Source organism: Saccopteryx bilineata, chromosome 2 (genome assembly GCF_036850765.1).
Source record: "Saccopteryx bilineata isolate mSacBil1 chromosome 2, mSacBil1_pri_phased_curated, whole genome shotgun sequence".
In the NCBI taxonomy this organism is placed as follows: domain Eukaryota; kingdom Metazoa; phylum Chordata; class Mammalia; order Chiroptera; family Emballonuridae; genus Saccopteryx; species Saccopteryx bilineata.
In genome coordinates this window covers 227,280,480-227,301,687 of record NC_089491.1, presented here as the reverse complement: position 1 = coordinate 227,301,687, position 21,208 = coordinate 227,280,480, and the positions used below count along the sequence as shown (strand labels likewise).

General features: G+C 45.4%; 1 protein-coding gene across 12 annotated transcripts in view; it reads right to left on the bottom strand.

The window, feature by feature from the left end:
- Positions 1-20,565, bottom strand: part of SETD4 (SET domain containing 4) — an 89,799-nt gene extending 69,234 nt beyond the window's left edge. For 5 of the 12 annotated variants that reach the window (XR_010729229.1, XR_010729230.1, XR_010729231.1 and 2 more), the window contains exons 1-7: positions 18,202-18,482; positions 14,929-15,097; positions 14,370-14,465; positions 8,750-8,787; positions 4,794-4,882; positions 2,371-2,800; positions 196-370 (exon numbers count right to left, since the gene is read on the bottom strand). Coding sequence is in view for 9 of the 12 variants with exons in the window: in XM_066259426.1 (XP_066115523.1) it covers positions 196-370; positions 2,371-2,800; positions 4,794-4,882; positions 8,750-8,787; positions 14,370-14,465; positions 14,929-15,097; positions 18,202-18,234 (1,030 nt within the window). In the remaining 3 variants the exon portion in view is untranslated. The other 7 variants (XM_066259427.1, XM_066259432.1, XM_066259429.1 and 4 more) reach the window with 7 other exon arrangements.
- Between the last annotated feature and the right edge of the window lie 643 nt (positions 20,566-21,208).

The following is a 21,208-nucleotide window of genomic DNA, read 5'->3' as shown; positions in this document are numbered from 1 at the left end:
TCACACCTTCCCTGCTTTTCCTTCATGATGCAGCCACTTGGGCAGTAAAGAGTACAGCCAGCCCTACCTAGGAGAAAATAAACAATGATATTCATTTTAAGGTTTTCCATTTTTATTATAACTTCAAATAACCTCAACCTCAAAAGGGAAAAAATTAATATCATCCTAGTGGTAAGAACCAAAGTCAATCCCCACCTTGTGAGACAGCAACACAAGCTTGGGGGTTCTGGGGCAGCACAAATCCATACTCCAGCAGCAGCTGCCAGTTGTCATGGGGGCCGTAACAGATGAACACCTCTTCGTGCTGTCTGCAGCGTGCACCTGTTCTAATTTCATAACAGCGAGTTTCCTCATTAAATGCTGCTTTTACCTGAAAAGTCATTAAAGAGTTTTTTAAAGCAAAACTTATAACTAAAAAGACTACGGTATTGTATTAATTTAAGCCAATGCCCCTTTCAAACACTCATCACTGAAGGTAACCACACGTGAGGACAACACACATCACCTTGCGGTCTTGCACTCGCCTCCATTGCCCCACTGGTGAGGGAGCCCTGCCCCAGGGTTCTGATGGGCCAGCACATGGCATCTGACAATGGACATCATTACATCACAGCCTGGGGGAGACACAGCAAACCACACAGGGCTGCACTCGGAAGCAGAGCCACCAGCAGGGCCACAGGAAGCAGGCTTTGTGATAACAAGAGGTTACTGGTTCTCCTGGTTCCCACAGTAAGATGTGACTTGCTTGTGTGAATAATTTCTAAGGCTGGCAGGGAAGTGAAACCATTAGGCTGAGGACCAGGCAGGGCAGCTAGTCTGGCTGAGAGAGCAACTAGCCAGGTGGGGGGAATGTCCGGTGAGAGCAGAAACTTGCCATCAGGCCTCTGGGGCCCTGAGGCCCACAGCTGTCATGGCAGCACACAGAATTTTAAGTCTTACGATACACGGCCTTTGAGCATATTGGCTGATCCTGTTATATGAGTTTTGAGACCATTTTATGAGTTGAAAGGTATAGACAAAAAGAATAAGACAACCCCTGCTGCCCACAATGAGTGGGTACAAGCAGAAATCTCAGCACAGTGAGGCTGAGTAATAGGCTAAAACGCCTACCTTACAGCATCAACAACTGATTACGGCCATGGTTTGGAGTTTCATGACAAAAGCCAGTTGTGCCACACTTTAGAGCAGAAGTCGGCAACTTTTCCCATAAAGGGCCAGAGAGTAAACATTCAGCCCACCCAGGGGCCCTGAACCAGGTCCTTCAGGCTGTAGTACGTGGTGCCCCTATACTCAACTGTAAAATTACTGGTCTGGAGTATGAATGCACTAAGAGCCCAATAAAAATAGTCACAGCAATGGGGACTGAGTCTCTGTGCCCAGTATCCTATTGTACTACACATCTCCAACATTACTTCATCAACATCAACCACAGAAGCACCCTTCTAACCTCGGCCTCCTTCGCTCGATGCTGTTAGAAATGCATCTCTCTCCAGAAGTAACAAGCAGACAAGCAAGGAGGTTGTCCTGGCTATGGAGAGCACAGCAAGGCCTCCATGAGCTCTCCTCGCAACGGCAGTGGGCTAGCCAGGTGTCACAGGTCTTCTCAGGGTGGCATGGGGCATGAAGAGGACAGTATGAGCATGGGTCCCAGCCAGTGTGTCTCCGGGTATACTGAGTGGATTACAGGCGAGCTGACATACAGACACCCTCTGCCCTCAAAGCAGGCCTTTACCCAGCAGGCCCCACAGACAGACTCATCTCCTTTCTGTGCACAGGAGTGAAGCACTAGGGAGCACGATATCTGGGACTGCCTCCCAAAGCAGGATTTTTTAATGACTTCCCAGACTCCTATTCCCCAAAATACCTATCCATTCCATAAAGGTTTATTAAGTGCCTACTACACGCTAGGCCCTGCACTGAGTACTGGGGTTACAAAGAGGAGTCAGGCAAAGTCCCCGTTCTCTAAGACAGCACAGCTTGAAGGGGGAAGACTTAAGTTAATCAGTGATCATAGCAAACATAAAAGCTGACAGCAATGCCACCAAGTAACAAGACAGGAAAGCAAGCCAGACTTCAGTCCCAGTTTTGGAGGAGGAAGACTGTGCAACACAGGTGGGTAAGGGAGGGCGGGCTGCTGGTGAAGACCGTCCAGGGGCTAGTGAGCCAGGCTCTGTGAACCTCGAGGGCAGGGGGACACAGGGCAAAGGGAAAGGACGCCAAGAAGGAAAACGGGGTTGGGAGAAAAGGCAGGAGCATACCCAACAGCAGGCAGGTTCACCTAACTGTGGTTTCGCTCACTATTCTAGGTCACAGGCTCTACATGCCGGAGTCCTTCCTATCGAAACAGCACGTGTCCCCTTGACAACTCACCTGCACATGCGGGCTGTGATTCAGCAGATCCAGGTATGGGGCGAGTGCGCAAGTGTCTGGCTCTGTGGAAAAGCACTGCCTCCGCCCACGCTTCAAGTACACAGCTCTGGTGTTGACCGTGCACCAGGCCCACAGGAACGCACTGTAGCTGAAGATGCTCTCAACAGCCTCAGAAAACAGAGGCTGCAGGGAATAGAAAAAGTCCCTGGAGGAAGTAAACAACTCATGCACACGGCTTCTCTGCTCTCTGGCCTGTGCTTTCAAAGGTTTGGGAAGAAGAGTCACTACTTCCGGCTCCAAACAAACAGGGCAGGTGTAGGCTTTTGGTAAGGTCTCCAGGTATGGCTTCCAGGAAGACCAATCCCCAGCATGCTTTTCTGCAACTAAGAAGGTGCACAGAGCCAGCAGGGGAGACAGAGGAGGCTTCCACCTTTTCAAATGAAAAGCCAGATTAAAAGAATTACTCGTATTGGAGACACAGCCATCCTAGTGGCCTGTCCTGCTCCCAGGGAGTTGGCCACAGTCAGCGCTTGCCCAGTTCACTTCTTGCACCCACGTCTCCCTTCCTCCAGGTTTTCCCCTGCAGAGAACACCCCAGCACAAGTGCTCCAAGCAGGAACAGACCCACTAACCCAAGTCCCAACTTTGTCTGCAAGACATTCCTTTCTGCAAAACACCCCTCTGCACCTCTTTGCTTCCAACTTGGTTCTCCAGTTTTCAAGATTTTGCTGGAAACTCACTTTGTTTCACTTAGATAATGATATAAAACTTGGTGGGGATAAAACTGATGGAAAGAATCTAGACCTCCCCCTTCTACTGGGTATATGCAGCTACTTCAATTTTAATCCTAAACTTACCATCTCTGTTGCAGTATTTTTATTGCAGTTTTTTTATTAATTTTATTTTTTGTATGTGTGACAAAGACAGAGAGAGAGACAAATAGGGACAGACAGACAGGAAGGGAGAAAGATGAGAAGCATCAATGCTTCATTACAGCTCCTTAGTTGTTCATTGATTGCTTTCTCACATGTGCCTTGACCGGGGGGGCCACAACAGACCTAGTGACCCCTTGCTCGAGCCAGTGACCTTGGGCTCAAGCCAGCAACCATAGGGTCATGTCTATAATCCCACGACCGGCGACCTCATGGTTTTGAACCTGGGTCCTCCAAATCCCAGTCAGACGTTCTATCCACTGCGCCATTGCCTGGTCAAGCTATTTGCAGTTTTTTTTAACTGTTCCCAATAAAAAAAATCTTATGCTGCACGAATGTGTTTAGAAAAGTTTACATTAATCATTCCTAGTCCAGATTCCTATATTACCATACATTCTACTCAAAATTTCAGAATGATACCGAAAATATTAATGCTAAGAGCATCCTTGCCTCTACTGAGGCCAATATAGATACATCACCCCTCAGGCCCTGGCCGGTTGGGTCAGTGGTAGAGCATTGGCCCGGCGTGTGGAAGTCCTGGGTTCAATTCCCAGTCAGGGCACACAGGAGAAGTGCCCATCTGCTTCTCCACCCTTCTCTCTCTCCTTTCTCTCTCTCTTCCCATCCCGCAGCCAAGGCTCCATTGGAGCATTGTTGGCCCGGGTGCTGAGGATAACTCCATGGCCTCCGCCTCAGGTGCTAGAATGGCTCCAGTTGCAACAAAGCAACTTCCCAGATGGGCCGAGCATCACCCTCCTGGTGGGCATGCTGGGTGGATTCTGGTCAGGTGCATGTGGGAGTCTGTCTGACTGCCTCCCAAATTCTAACTTTGAAAAAATACCAAAAAAAAAAAAAAAAGATACATCAGCCCTTTTTCAAAAGCAAGCCATGAGGTCAGGAGTGAAAGGGGCGGACACATCCAGAACTTACCCTCAGTCAAGAAATAATACAATCTTTCACCCTCATAATTTAGAAACCCCTTCTGCTCAGCATCTCCCGCACTCTGCCCTCAGTCCCCCAAACAAAGGCCCACTCTAACAAGAGCCAGAAAACAGCTCCACTCCAACCCTGGCCTCCTCTCTTCTATGCTAAATAAAACTCACTATTTCACAGTGTTGGCAGCCTTGAAAGAAAAGTCAAGCAAGTACAACAAGGGTAAAAATAAAAGAGTTGAGCTCTACTGTGACAGAGAACAGGCTGCTGTGTGTCAGAGCAGTAGGCCGTGATTTACCTGGTATCCCCTTTAACCTTCATTTTCTGTAAGTGACAGATCAGGATTCACACTCGCCTCCCAGGAAACCTTTTCAAAACCCTTAAAACGCAGTTTACAATGAATGAAGAACAAACTCCATAGACCAGAGGAGACCCTAAGCATCATTTCAGGTATCAGCTATGCACAGGGGCTGGGTCCTTCTTAGGTGACATATATGCCAATGATACAGACTTTAAAGGAGGAGCAAGTACACCAGGTGAGCATGTGCAGTCACTTACTTAGCAATGTACGCCCCTAAGTAGCTCCTAATCACAGTGTCCGTGGTGAGCAGGCAACTCTCAGGCAACGAGATAATCACCTGTCCCTCCTTACCACAAAAAAAAAAAAAAAAAGTAAAGTTTAGAATGCTCATGCTATGGGGAGGATCTGTGAGTACACATCTTTTAACATCCATGATTCTACTATCATCTACGAATAACCCAACCACAGACCACCAAAGAGCCCACAAACAACTGATTCCTGAGCCCAAGTCAGCAGATGATGGCAAAGCTGCTCAAATGCAGATACAAAGATCCCAACAGGAACTGAAGGTTAGTTATGTGACTGACCCCTACCACCAATTAGACTTTCACCAGAAAGGAATGTGGAAACATTCTGACAGCTCAAATCATCAAATTGTTCCTTCACTTTCTTAAACCTGGAAACTGTACTACCTTAAGGAAACAGACAGAAACCACCACCCCAAATTCCACCTGCTGCCACCCCACGTTTCCAGTGACTATCCCAGGCAGTGGCCTACGGTCCATGTAACCTGTGCCCACTAGCTAAAGAAAGGGCAGCCCCCAGCACAGGGTCTCATTTTACCATCTGCAAAACTAGTTTCCAGTTCCTCCCACTGAGACAGAAATAAGGAAAGAAAGTAAGACGTCAAGTAACAGACTCTAGACATAAATAAAGCATTAAGAGTCCAGATGCAAGATCCTGCTTCCACTATAACTGGCATCTAAGTTAAAAGTCTCAGCCAAAAACCATCTGTGTTCCATTTCTGATTTCCTCATCTATAAATCGAGATGAAGCTAGATGATCACCACCATGCCTTCCTGCCCCAACATCCATAACTTTCTGATTTTTAAAAAAGCCACTTGATAAAATGTTGTATACCTTGAGTGGGGTAAATCTCTTCATCATCAAAAGTCATTAAAACTGGACACTTAAAATATTTGTATTTCACTACATATAAAATACATCTCAATTTCAAAAAGTATAACAAGTCATACTTAAAAGTACATGTAAAGCAACTACCAATTATCATTTCATGATCTAAACAAAAATAACCCATAGCTACTGCTTAATATAAGGTCTACCGGAAAGTTCTGTCCGTTTTTGGAATAAAATACAAATTTTTCTTATTGTCAATAAACTTTATTAAATAATATAATTGCCATTATTATTAATGATTTCTTGCCAGCGTGAGGGTAATTTGTATATCCCATTTTTGAAAAATGTTTTATCTTTTGATGCAAAAAATTGAACCAGTGCTTGTTTGATATCTTCTTCATTTTTGAATTTTTTGTCCTTCCAAAAATTTTGTAAGGACAAAAACAAGTGATAGTCGGAGGGTGCTAAGTCCGGGGAATACGGTGGATGTGACAGATATGCTTCTGTAGCATTTTTTCCTTGTTGAAATTCGTAAAAATTACAGTGACGTAAATGAACTTTATCAGTAGCCATGGGTACACTATCGCTTCACACATAAGACTAACGTGAATCAACTTTGTTTTAGTTAATTTGCTATGTCAGTATGTATACATTAAGTGATAAAAATAGAGAGGCACACATGCGCCAAATAAACATGTGCTTACGTATCAAAACTTGTTGTGATACAAACGGACAGACCTTTCTGGTAGACCTTATACATAAGAGGTATATTTCTCCTCAAATTCTGCAACATAATGAAGTCAATTACACCTCCATTCAAAAAATAAAAATATTACACAACAATGTAAAGATGGTAAATTTTATGTTATATATAGTTTGCCACAATTAAAAATCATAAAATAATTTTAAAAATTAAAATAGCACAATAGAATTACATTAAAAGTTAGTTCTTTATATATATAATATGTATACACTTGCGTTTTATAAAAACTAAAAAATTAAAAATAAATTAACCCTGGCCAGTGGCTCAGTGGATAGAGTGTCATCATCCCCTCCCCCACCCTCCAATCTGGCTTGCCAAGGTCGCAGGTTAGATCCCTGGTCAGGACACTGTGAGAAGCAATCAATGAGTGCACAACTAAATGGAACAACTAAGTAGAATGAGTTGATGCTTCTCCCTCTCTCAAATCAATGGAAAAAAATTTTATTTTTTAATTAAAATAATTTTAGATAAATAAAAAGTTAAAAATAAATTGAGGAATTAATTTGCAGCTTTACAGAATTGTGTATCAGATGTCTTTTAAGTAGCATGGAAAGAACTACAATGGACCCTGGGGATCATCTATGCCATTCACCTCCTCGCTTCCAGGCCAGGAAACAGAAGCCAAGAGGGTTAGGTGCCTCCTCCTACCCTCTAACCCCCTCACCCTCCCAGGGGCTCAGGCCTCCTCCCTCTGCTTGCTCAGCTCTACCTACTCTACTATGCAGTGTCTCAGATCAGAACAGCTCCCTCCCCTGGCACAGTTAAAATATGATGATTTATAAAGTCTGATGTGGCACAGCATGCTTGTGGCCTATGCCAACAAGCCTTCTCTCCCCCTCACCACCTCAATCCCATCTGGGTACTGACAACAGATCTCGCCTCCCTAGCGGCTGTCTGGGGCTGCACACCTGGTCACTAGCAGGTGACCCGAGACTGGGATTTCCCTAACAGGAGGAAGTCTGTCTTTCCTCACCATGCTCAGCCCTGCTGCTCACACTCCATGAGATCCTCACTGGACCTGTGGGTGTCCAGCTCCCTTCAAGGACATGGGTAGAAAGCTAAAGAGCCTGGACTTCTGACGGCCCCAGCACACCACACCAGCCATGTCTGCCCACACAGGCATGTTCATATGACGGCAAAATAAACTTCTGCTTTTTTAAGCATTTTGACTTTGGGTTTGTCTCTTTTTTTTTTTTTTTTTGTATTTTTCTGAAGTTGGAAACAGGGAGGCAGTCAGACAGACTCCGGCATGCGCCCGGCACGCCCACCAGGGGACGATGCTCCGCCCATCTGGGGCAATGCTCTGCTGCAACCAGAGCCATTCTAGCGCCTGAGGCAGAGGCCACAGAGCCATCCTCAGCGCCCGGGCAAACTTTGCTCCAATGGAGCCTTGGCTGCAGGAGGGGAAGAGAGAGACAGAGAGGAAGGAGAAGGGGAGGGGTAGAGAACCAGATGGGTGCTTCTCCTGTGTGCCCTGGCCAGAAATTGAACCCAGGACTCCTGCACACCAGGCCGACGCTCTACCACTGAGCCAACCGGCCAGGGCCTGGGTTTGTCTCTTGTATGCAACAAACTTAATTCTCAGTGACAGAGTTGTATCTATTAGGTAAAAAATGCCTGCGTGTCAAATATTTTTTTTTTTTTTTTTTGTATTTTTCTGAAGCTGGAAACGGGGAGAGACAGTCAGACAGACTCCCGCATGCGCCCGACCGGGATCCACCCGGCACGCCCACCAGGGGCAACGCTCTGCCCACTAGGGGGCGTCGCTCTGCCGCGACCAGAGCCACTCTAGCGCCTGGGGCAGAGGCCAAGGAGCCATCCCCAGTGCCCGGGCCATCTTTGCTCCAATGGAGCCTTGGCTGCGGGAGGGGAAGAGAGAGACAGAGAGGAAGGAGGGGGTGGGGGTGGAGAAGCAAATGGGTGCTTCTCCTATGTGCCCTGGCCGGGAATCGAACCCGGGTCCCCCGCACGCCAGGCTGACGCTCTACCGCTGAGCCAACCAGCCAGGGCTCAAATATTTTTTTAAGATTATATTTATTGATTTTACAGAGAGGAGAGAGAGAGATGGGGGAGAAATGAGAAGTATCAACTTATAGTTGCTTCACCTCATTGATTACTTGTCATATATGCCCTGATCAGGCAAGCCCTGGGTTTTGAACTGGTGACCTCAGAGTTCCAGGTTGACACTCTATCCACTAAGCCACCAAAGGCCAAAAGGCCATGCTCAAATATTTCTAATTCACTTTATTTAAACCACAAAAATAAAGCAGCAAAATTTACTTTGGGTTTTGAGGATAAGAGAGAAATTCTCACCTGCAGAGATGTTCTGCTCATCAGCCCTCTTCCTGTATCTAGGAATACAGGGACAGAAAAAGGGTAAATTCTACTGTAGCTTCAAAGTCTCAGAGATAGTATTTTGAACAAAAGATGTGAATGAACTTCAAAATTCCACAAAGCTGAAGGTGGTGTCTTGTATCCTTTGACTCAGAGAATCAAGAAGCTATTCCGAAATGCCCTGACCTCCTTCTGGGTTTGTAACCCTTGGAGGGTGACAAAGACCATGCACCTTCTACAGACCTAATGCTGGGTCTCCTACAGGAACCTGTAAGCTCTCTCCCCTGGGGCCTACCAGCTCAGGGGTGGGAAGGCTACTCTTAACACCCACCCAACCTCAGACCACTTTTACCAGATCCAGCTTTCCCCAGTAATGATCTTGAGACCTCTTTGGCTAACTGACCAGTGAAGCCCAGTCGGGTCCCACAAAGCCTGTGGACTACATCCTCCCTTCCTTGACCAGGCAACCCATGAGACTGGATGTTCACCTCAACTGGGCAAGCTCGGTGGGACAGACTCAAAGCCAACTGCTCCCTGAAAGCGAAGGCCTTGACAGGAACAGTCACAACAATGGTAACATCACCAGCTGTCTGTCACCACGTCCAATATCCAAAAGTTTATACTCCAGCCTCAGGCTTCCCTGCTGCAACAGTCAGAGGACAGTTCTTCTGCAGGTACAGGTGTAACATGACCAGTAATTACTATATGGGGTCTAGAGGATCCATCTCTTCAAATTCAGTTCTTGACCTTTTTTCTCATCTAGGAGGGACTATAATTCGGCAAATGTCGGTCTCCATGGGGCTGCTGGGAGCTCCTGACTCAGAGGAAAGTTCCTGTATCACATCATGAGTCAATGGTCTGGCAAGTTTGACTTGAGTCCCAACTCATCTCCCCATCCAGAAGACCACTGCCTGATCACACACATGGTTTTAGTTTTAAGAGCTTATTTATGTCTGACCTGTGGTGGCGCAGTGGATAAAGCGTCGACCTGGAAATGCTGAGGTCGCCGGTTCAAAACCCTGGCTTGCCTGGTCAAGGCACATATGGGAGTTGATGCTTCCAGCTCCTCTCCCCTGTCTCTCTCTCCTCTCTGTCTCTCTCTCTCCTCTCTAAAATGAATAAATAAAAGTAAAAAATAAAATAAAAAACTTATTTCTTGTGTGTGCCCCATGGTGGAGTTAATCATCCCTTCCTAAAATCAATTACTAATAAAATTATTTTTTCCTCAGGAGTCACCCTGTAAAAGACTTGTATGATAATTTAAGGGGAACATTATCTCCAAACATTTATGGGGTGACCAAAAATAGGTTTACAATTGTAATACAAATTGTAGAAAAATACCAATAGAATACTGCCCTGAAACAAGTCTCTGGGGTGGACTTTGGAATGCCAAATCCTGCAGGGCAGCACTGCCCTGGCAAGCACTGATAAGGCTGTTTAAAGGAAACAGCTGATCCCTATGGCCGTTTCCCTACATACCTGAAAGGTATTAGTTAATCATCTTTCTCTGCACCTGAATCCATTCTAGGCAAATTTGACCCAGGCTCTGCTAATTTGCTTGATGAGTTAAGAAACGAATAAATATGATGAGGCTGCAAAGATCTAGGCTCTCAGTGCTAGAGGCTGGGAGTCCCCTGTGCCCAGAGATGGATTTAAGAGCAGGCACAACCGGCATACACCATGGACTCCGCCTTCTGAAGGGCCCCACAAAACCCCAACTTTACATTTTTTTTAATGTAAGGGGCCTAATATTTTCTTCTGCACTCAGGGCCTCAACTGACCTTAATCCACCTCTGCCTGTACCCATCTTTTCTCTGTTGTGTCTTGTGTGCTTTTTCTTAAGTCCTGCAGCACCTTCGTTTCGTGCACACCCATTGCCGAGGTGGTCTCAGCAACAAATAACAAATAATAATACAAAAATAAATCTGTTATGCATATTCACAACTATAAACTTACTTTTGCCCACTCTGTATAGCAGTGGTAGTCAACCTGGTCCCTACCACGCACTAGTGGGCCTTCCAGCTTTCATGGTGGGCGGTAGCAGAGCAAACGAAGTATAAACAAAAAGATAGATTTAACTATAGTAAGTTGTTTTATAAAGATTTATTCTGCCAAACTTAGCGAAAATCCGACATAAAGTACTTGGTGAGTAATTATTATTATATGCTTTAACTTGCTATAACTCTGCTTTATAAATTTTATAAAGTAAAGTTACTTCCCTACTTTATAAATCGCCATTACTGTGGAACTGGTGGGTGGTTAGAAAATTTTACTACTAACAGAGATACAAAAGTGGGCGATAGGTATAAAAAGGTTGACTACCCTCGCTGTATAGGAACACAACATGGCATATGGGGTAAATCTGGAAGCTACTTTACCTTTATTTCTTTTTTTTTTTAATTTATTTATTTTTTACAGAGACAGAGAGTGAGTCAGAGAGAGGGATAGACAGGGACAGACAGAATGGAGAGAGATGAGAAGCATCAATCATTAGTTTTTCATTGCGCGTTGCAACACCTTAGTTGTTCATTGATTGCTTTCTCATACGTGCCTTAACCACGGGCATTCAGCAGACGGAGTAACCCCCTTGCTGTAGCCAGTGACCTTGGGTTCAAGCTGGTGGGCTTTTTTTTTTTTCTTAAACCAGATAAGCCCACGCTCAAGCTGGCACCCTTAGGGTCTCAAACCTGGGTCCTCTGCATCCCAGTCCGACACTCTATCCACTGCGCCACCACCTGGTCAGGCTGCCTTTATTTCTATAATACAATGTTCAAGGTTGGCAAGTATATCGCAAAAACCTCAACTTACTAAGGCAAGGTAGGCAGCGACCACTAGGATCTTATAAAAGTAAAGCTTACTACAGACTTGCTACTGCCTTAAAATTTCTGCTATCATAAATCCACCTAGGTGCTCAGACATGGCCAGTGCTTTGGGTAAGAGGAAATACTGCAGTCAGTTCTGAAAGCATAAATCAGGTGAGAATCTGAAGGCTGAATCCTTCTTGCAACTTAGGAGCCTTGCGCTACCACAAACTATGATTTAATTCTCCCAAACTTTGGACATTTTGACAGACTGCCATGTGTTTTTTCCTACCATACAGTGATTAAGAGCTGAAGATATATAAAGGACTTAGAGAAGGTGTTACAGACGGAATGTATGCCCCCACCCCCAATTCCCATGTTGAAATCCTAACCTTTAATGTGATAGCAGGGCCTTTGGCAAGTGATTAGGTCATGAGGGTGCAGTCCTCATAAGTGGATTTTACTGCCTTATAAAAACAGACATGAGTGCATCCTCCAGTTCATGTGAGGACACAAGGAGAGGATGGCAATTTGCAAACCAGGAATCGGTGGTGGCAGGAACCACCAGGCACTGAATCTGCACACATCCCCAGAACTGTGAGAAGTAAATGGCTGTTTAAGCCCCCATCTATGGTCCTCCGTTACAGCGGCCTGAGCTGATGTAGACGGAAGGTTCTGGCCCCAGAACTGTAAGCAGTAGGCTCTGATCACGGCCAATCACTCCGCTTCCGCTTCTCCATGACCATGAATCTGTAGGTGAGACCACAGTTAAGTCTTCACTGCTCCAAATGATAAACAGATTACTTCTTTTCAGGTAGTCCATTTATACTGTATGCCACTTCGGGCTTGATAATTTTAAGTTTATCCTTCTTAAGGTAAAGTGACACCCAAGGAGCAGGCAGGCCTCAGGCACAGTGTGTCCACTCCTGACTCGTTTCTCTTGCTCATGTGGTGAAGAACTCCATCCAGTAAAACCTAAGATATGGGCCCTGGCCAGTTGGCTCAGTAGTAGAGCATCAACCTGGCATGCAGAAGTCCAGGGTTCAATTCCCGGCCAGGGCACACAGGAGAGGCGCCCATCTGCTTCTCCACCCCTTCCCCTCTCCTTCCTCTCTCTCTCTTCCCCTCCCGCAGCCGAGGCTCCATTGGAGCAAAGATGGCCCGGGCGCTGGGGATGGCTCCTTGGCCTCTGCCCCAGGCGCTAGAGTGGCTCTGGTCGCAACAGAACATCGCCCCCTGGTGGGCAGAGCGTCGCCCCGGTGGGCGTGCCGGGTGGATCCCGGTCCGGCGCATGCGGGAATCTGACTGTCTCTCCCCGTTTCCAGCTTCAGAAAAATACAAAAATAATAATAATAAAAATAAAAATAAAAAATCTAAGATATGCCTTTAGTGACCATTCCTTGACACAAAGAAATAGGAAGTTAAACATTGTTACAGGCTGACAAATGTGATTCACCATCATTAAGTAAGAGCAGCTGTAATAGAAAATGGTTCAAATCAAGTATCTTAGCCCAAAGTCATCGTGTCTAACTGATGTACGGGCAGCAACTTAAACATATATCACCTAACTCAACCAGGGGCACACGGTAAATTATTTATCTTGGGTGACGTATAAGGACGTTAATCTGCTCAAAATTAAATAACCTGATGGCTTCTTGAATTGAATAATCATTTTAATGGCCGAGGGCAACATTCAGAAGCACATGATTTAAATTTTCTATCAGGTAAAATGCCTGCACCTGACCTGTGATACAGACTTTCAAGGCCCTAACCACACAACTCTCTCTGCTACAGCAGACCCAAAATCCTTCTGAAGAGCATCTAGATCCTCCCGCCCACTTCTGGACAGAGCTAGGCTGGCTTGCACACAGGCACACACCCACAGCAAACTGCCCGACTTCTGTGAGAATGTTCCAGGAGAGAATGCTAATCCAAACTCCATGACAAGCTGCTCAATTCCCAGAAAAGAATGTTAATCCAACTTCAACAACAAGCTCCTCAAATTCCAGAAGAGAATGTGAATCCAGCTCTGCTCAGGTGACTGTTAAAGCTAAGGCCACAAAAAGCTCCTCCTCTACCCCTGGGGAACAGAGTTACAGAGCAGCTGTGGCCTCCCAAGGACTCCTGTCCTCAAGCCCCACATCAAAGAACAAGCATGTCTACCGGCTGTTTGGAACCTCTCTCCCCTCAGAAAACTATCCTGCCTCACCTGAGCTACGGGAAAATCCCACCAGCCTGCATAGTTTGAAAAGTCCCATGAAACTACCACAAGCATGTTGATGAGGGCACCAGTCACCACACTATACAAATGTCTTCTCTAAGAGGACCCCGTGAAAACATTTCCCTCAAGTCTAAATTCTAGGATGCCTGCAGTTCTGAGTAAACAATTTAGGTTTACAGAACACTAAGATTCAGGCAACTGACCCTATACTTTTGTCTAGGTTGCTGGAAAGATGCATCAGATCTGTGGCTCACCTGTGACAGGTGCACAGACTCTTATAGTCCTGACTTTTTTGGATTATTCTTATCCCTGCCTTCGCCTTATTTTTTACTCTCATTTCCCTTTTCTAATTTTACTTTACCATTTTGGAATTTCTCCCCACAAGCCACTTCAATTTACTTTTAGAACAAGGTAAAGTACATTAATCCATCTTCACAAACATCATAGCTACAAGACAGGAAGCCTAACGTACAATATAAGCTATGCTCCCAAAGAGAATATAGCCACCTGCCAAACTGTCACCTGTGCCAACATGTCTCATGTAACAAAGGTCATGAGAACTAAATGCCAGACTTACCTGGAAAACAAGCAGGTACTAAGTTTGTATCTTCAAACTTCCTGTCTTTCAGCCACTTCTTAAGCTCTATAAATTCAGGCTTGTGACTCTCACTCACTAATCAATGGAAAAGAAAAATGGTGATTAAAATCACTATATAATCAGATCACCACTTAAAAAGAAAATCACGCCTGACTTGTGGTGGCGCAGCGGATAAAGCGTCGACCTGGAAATGCTGAGGTCGCCGGTTCAAAACCCTGGGCTTGCCCAGTCAAGGCACATACAATAAGCAAGAAACAAGAAACAAACAATAAAGTAAAACAACTATGAGTTGATACTTCTCACCCCACCACTCTGTAAAATCAATAAACATATCTTTAAAAAAAAATAAGAAATACACTCATACGTACTCCCATGAAGGTTAAAAAGAATTAACAATACAATCTCAAAGAGTATTCTTTAAGAAATATTCCCTATGAACATTGCCCATGTGCCTTTGAGAAAAGCTATGTGCATCTGATAATACCAAGCAACAAAAGATTTCTCTTTTCAAAACTGGCACCAAAAGTGAAAACTATACCTCCTCTTGATTCAGAACTTCTGAAGAGTTTTCGTCTTCTGATACGACTTGTTCTTCCTCTTCTCTTCTTCATACTAAAATTGCAGGTTTTGTTTAGGTGCCCAATCTCAAGTAAAAAGCATTTCCTTTGCTTTTCCCCACAGTGTATGATAATCACTGTTCTTTGTACCTATATAGATTTAAATAAACAAACATATTATGCAGCAAACCATTTCTCTAGAGCATTTTTGTATACAAAACATTTATACTGAGAGCTCAATCATGATTCCTTGTGCAGTAATGGAATGCTCCCTGACAGGGGTCCCCAAAGTGCGGACTCCTGAGGCCATTTATCCGCCCCGCCGCACTTCCGGAAGGGGCACCTCTTTCACTAGTGGTCAGTGAGATGCCGCAAAGTGCGGCGTCACTCACGTACAGTACTACTTCCGGTAACGCCGGATGCACCCGTCACAGCTCCAGAAGCGCGTCATATCACTGTTACAGCTAGCAGTGACATATATGGAACCGGACATTGACCATCTCAGCAAAAAGCAGGCCTATAGTTCCCATTGAAATATTGGTCAGTTGGTCAAGGCACATATGAGAAGGCAATCAATGAACAATTAAGGTGTTGCAATGCACAACAAAAAACTAATGATTGATGCTTCTCATCTCTCTGTCCCTGTCTATCCCTCTCTCTGACTCTCTCACTCTGTCTCTGTAAAAAAAAAAAAAATTGGTCAGTTTGTTGATTTAAATTTACTTGTTCTTTATTTTAAACATCCTGTTTTGTTTTTTTACTTTAAAATAAGATATGTGCAGTGTGCATAGGGATTTGTTCAGTCTTTTTTTAAATTTTATTTATTTATTTATTTTTTACAGAGACAGAGAGTGAGTCAGAGAGAGGGATAGACAGGAACAGACAGACAGGAACGGAGAGAGATGAGAAGCATCACAATCTTTAGTTTTTCATTGCGCGTTGCAACACCTTAGTTGTTCATTGATTGCTTTCTCATGTGTCTTGACCGCAGGCCTTCAGCAGACCAAGTAACCCCTTGCTGGAGCCAGCAACCTTGGGTTGAAGCTGATGGGCTTTTGCTCAAACCAGATGAGCCCGCGTTCAAGCTGGCAACCTCGGGGTCTCAAACCTGGGTCCTCTGCATCCCAGACTGAGGCTCTATCCACTGCGCCACCACCTGGTCAGGCTGTTCAGTTTTTTTTATAGTCCGGCCCTCCAACGGTCTGAGGGACAGTGAACTGGCCCCCTGTGTAAAAAGTTTGGGGACCCCTGCTCTAATAGTTCTATCTTGAGGTCCTATAGCCTAAACACTAATTAATTGTGGGAATCCTCATAATTGATTTGATAATAACATGCTTTGGTGACTTACACATCTCAATTCTAATCAACATTTACTAACCACCAACCTAACCATACTTCTGAATAAACAGCAGCCATGAAGCCGTCCTAGAGGGAGGAAAAAAATAAACGGATCCTGAGGTAAATTGGATTAAATGGGGGTTTGCAATATATTAGAGAATGACAGCCAAGAAAGCAGACAAAGAAATGATCATAAAATCTAAAATGATCACTAGTTTCTATTATGTTACTTCTCTGGAAACATAAAAAATGAAACCCATTAAAAACAGCAGGATTCAGGAAATGGAGTATTATGTAGCCATTAACAGGGAGAAAATAATATCTTTAAAAATGTCCAAGATCTATTAAGTGATAAAGTTGCAGAATATTACAAACTCAATGATCCCTTTCAGGTTTGCTTTTGAGCACATAATATATATTTTAAAAAGCCGAGGATTTAAGTAAAGATATTCAAAGGTGTGCAAGGGGAGCGGGCTTTATTATTTTCATATCATCCCATTGTGACATATACAGTGTGCCCATAAAGTCATGGTGCACTTTTGACCGGTCACAGGAAAGCAACAAGAGATGAAAGAAATGTGAAATCTATGCCAAATAAAAGGAAAACTCTCCCAGTTTCATACCTATTCAGTGCAGTTTGATGTGGGTTCACGCACAGATTTTTTAGGGCTCCTTAGGTAGCTATCCCGTATAGCCTCTACAGACTCGTCACTGACTGATGGCCTACCAGAACGGGGTTTCTCCACCAAACTGCCAGTTTCCTTCAACTGCTTATCCCACCGAGTAATGTTATTCCTACGTGGTGGTGCTTCGTTATAAACGCACCGATATTCACGTTGCACTTTGGTCACAGATTCGAATTTAGCGAGCCACGGAACACACTAAACTTTCCTCTGTACAGTCCACATCTTGTCTGGCATGGCCGTGGGCTGCTCCACTGGCTACAGGGTGTTATGTAACCATCTGCACATGCGCACATGCTGCCACATCATCCTACAGAAACTGGGAGGGTTTTCCTTTTATTTGGTGCAGATTTCACATTTCTATCGTCTTTTGTTGCTTTCCTGTGACCGGTCAAAAGTGCACCATTACTTGACGGACACACTGTGTGTGCGCGCATGGCATAGTATGAATATTACTTGTGTGTACATTTGTGCATTGTAACCCCACAACTGTCTTTAAAATCTACTATCAATACAGGACAGAAGTGAGTAACAAGAGAAAAGCTCCAGGCCTATTAACATCCCACTTGGCCCTGGCAGGGTCACTGTTCCATCTACCAAGAGTTGGCTAGTGGGGTCGCAAGGTCCACCCGCTGTCTCCCGGCTCTCCCCTCTGATGCCCAGCGCTGCGCCCGCATATTGACCCCAGCCCGCAGCACGCGCGGGTCCCCGGGTCCGGAGAGCGAGCCTTACACCTGGCGCCGGGGCACAGTCGGCCAGCCGCAGCGTGATCCCTCCCAGTCAGCAGACCTGGACGCGAGCGCCTGCAGTTCCCACACACCCAACTCCTGTGCCTCCGCAGACGTACGTATGGCCTCATACCCGAACGGTTACAAACCTCCCCCCGCCCGCCAGCGCCTAAGCAGCGGCTTCTCGGACGCCAAGGAACCATTTCCGGACCCAGAGACGGTATGTACTACGAACTCAGTTCTTTATAAACCAAAAGATTAAAATGTTAGAAAACTTCTAGTTGGAGCACATTCTCGTTACCCGGGCAACGGGAGGCCCGGCCTTAAAGTGCTTCCGGTTCATCTCGGGGCCAGAAACAACCCCCAAGATGGCGGCGGGGCTACAGGCTTGAAGGCAAATGTAGGCCAAAAACAATACCCTATTTAACCACAAATTAAATAAACTGGCCGCAACAGCAGAGGGAGAGGCTGGGCGCCGTCAGGCCCACCTTGAGTCCTCACTAACCGAAGCCAAGTCCTCCGTGGCTAAGCGCGACATTTACTCCGCAGCGGACTTCCGCCTGGCGCATGCGCAGTGGGTTCCAGTTGCGCCAAAGTCGCCCAAACCAACCTTGGTCCGGGTGCCCCGAAGGAAGGCTAAGAAAACTCAGGGAACTGCCGGCGGGGAACCTACGCTCTGAAGAGCCGGCCTGCGGAGTCTTCCCCTCTGCATTCAAGGGAAAGAACCTCACAGGCATGCATAAGAAATCTGACCCTCAGGCAAGCACCCAGCCCGACCCTTTGGTCCCCGACCTTGGTCTCTGCCGGAATAAACGTAGCAGCCAGAGCCTCCACCCACCCCCACTTGCCAGCCTGCCCACCCCGCCCCTTTGCTCGGCGAGCCCCACCCCACTTCACCCTTACTGGCCTAGCAGTTCCGGGATCAGCCTTGGAAGGGAATTTCTTGTCGTTTAGGTCAGTGGTGGGGGCAAACTCGTTAGTCAGCAAGAGCCAAATATCAATAGTGCAAGGGTTGAAATTTCTTTTGAGAGCAAATTTTTTAAACTTAAACTATATAGGTAGGTACATTCCTTACCGAGGTAGCGCCCACACGTGGTATTTTGTGGAAGAGCCACACTCAAGGGGCCAAAGAGCTGCATGTGGCTCCTTTAGGTAGTAAATACTTCTACCTTCGCGAGATGGAGCCCAATTTCTGCCCCACCCACCCCCATCTTGAAAATGAGATTTGCTTAGTGACTTGTTTCCAGAGTACAATGAAGCGTGGAAAGTGGGGTAAAGGAACTTTAAGGTGGAGAAACCTGGCAAGCAGTGCAGTGGCCAGGTGATGAAGGTTCATATCGTCAGTGATGAATTATTTATGTAGAGAGCATGCCCTGAGAATAGGGAGGGTACTTTACCTCTCCAAAACCCCATAACCCCAGTTCTTCCTTGAGAAAAACAGCAGACAAAACCCAAAACACCTGATCAGCACTCCTAAACTCTGTCAAGGTCATGAAACACAAACTGAGAATCTTTCATAATCCAGAGGAAACTAAGAAGACATGATGTTGCCTGACCAGGTGGTGGCGCAGTGGATAGAGCATCGGACTGGGATGCGGAAGGACCCAGGTTCGAGACCCCGAGGTCGCCAGCTCGAGTGCGGGCTCATCTGGCTTGAGCAAAGAGCTCACCAGCTTAGACCCAAGGTCCCTGGATCCAGCAGGGGGTTACTCGGTCTGCTGAAGGCCCGCGGTCAAGGCACATGTGAGAAAGCAATCAATGAACAACTAAGAAGTCGCAACGGGCAACGAGAAACTGATGATTGATGCTTCTCATCTCTCTCCGTTCCTGTCTGTCCCTGTCTATCCCTGTCTATCTCTGCCTCTGTTAAAAAAAAAAGAAAAGAAGACATGATGTTAAATGTAATGTGATGGTCTGTAGGGAATCCTGGAACAGAAAGAGGATGGGGGGCCCTGGCCGATTGGCTCAGCGGTAGAGCGTCGGCCTGGCGTGCGTGGGACCCAGGTTCGATTCCTGGCCAGGGCACATAGGAAAAGCGCCCATTTGCTTCTCCACACCCCCCCCCTCCTTCCTCTCTGTCTCTCTCTTCCCCTCCCGCAGCCAAGGCTCCATTCGGAGCAAAGATGGCCCCGGGCGCTGGGGATGGCTCCTTGGCCTCTACCCCAGGCGCTAGAGTGGCTCTGGTCGCGGCAGAGCGACGCCCTGGAGGGGCAGAGCATCGCCCCCTGGTGGATCCCGGTCGGGCGCATGCGGGAGTCTGTCTTTCTGTCTCTCCAGCTTCAGAAAAATACAAAAAAAAAAAAAAAAAGGATGGGGGGGGGTAATAAAATTCTTATAAAGCATAGAGTTTAGTTATAACTAACGTCAATGTTAGTTTCTTGTGACAAATACCATCATAGTAAGATGGTTAATTATAGGGGAAATTGCAATATTTTTAAAAAATCCTTTCTAAAATTAAAAAGTTGATTGACAGGAAAAGGAGGGGCTGAAAATAGATGGTTCCAGATTTGGACCAAGAGTCAGTGATGTAATAAAAAATCAAAGCTTTCTCTAATTTTCCACACTATACCCTCCTTAGGGAGTTGGCTATTCACCTTTTATTTGTTTCCTCATAGTCAAGATAGTTGCTGCAGCTCCATTCATCACATTCTCACACAAATACATTCAAGACTAGAAGAAAAGGGGTCAATGAAATGGGTATTTTACTTTTATGAGGAAGGAAGATACTGTAAACTATTTTTCTAGGTGGGAATTGACAAAGATTCTCTCCTTGTGCTGACTCTAGGTGGCCTCTTCTGACCCTTCACCTCAACAAAGCATCAACCTCAGCCTATACAATCTACACTCAGTATGAATGATTTCATCTACTCCATTTCTGCACATTAAAAGACTTAAACAAGTCTTGTAAAAAACAACTTTTCTACAATGAAAAGGAGTACAAAAATAAATCGAAGAAAACAATATTGTAAATAAACATTTTATTCATTGCAATAATACACTAATATGATAAATGCATAATAAAAACATTTGTAACATTCTATATTTTAATTATGCTTACATGCCTATTAATTTTTAATAATTGTAAGAAAAAAGTACTCATTTAGATACAAATATGTCACATCACAGGCAATGGATCACTCTGCATTGATTGAATATGGACATTTACAGATTAGTCTTTCAATATCAAAAAGGAGGACATGTAGGAGGACACTTCAGGGGAGGACAGAACTTACAAAAGAAGGACTTTCCTCCCTAAAGGAGGATGATTGATTGGTCATCTTACTTAAGCACTAACATAGTTTCTAACAGCTCAAGGCCAGCTTCCCTAGGATAACCCTAGGCCCCCAAAGGAGCTCAAGGCTGCCAAAAGAATTTACTATTTGCTCTAGGTAACACTTGATGATGGGCCCTTTATCACCCTTTCTTAGAGCATTCACTAAAAAGGCTTACACTGTGAGAATCCTTGCTGTGTGCATTTGAGATATTATGTATCTCCTACAACTCAGGAGAGT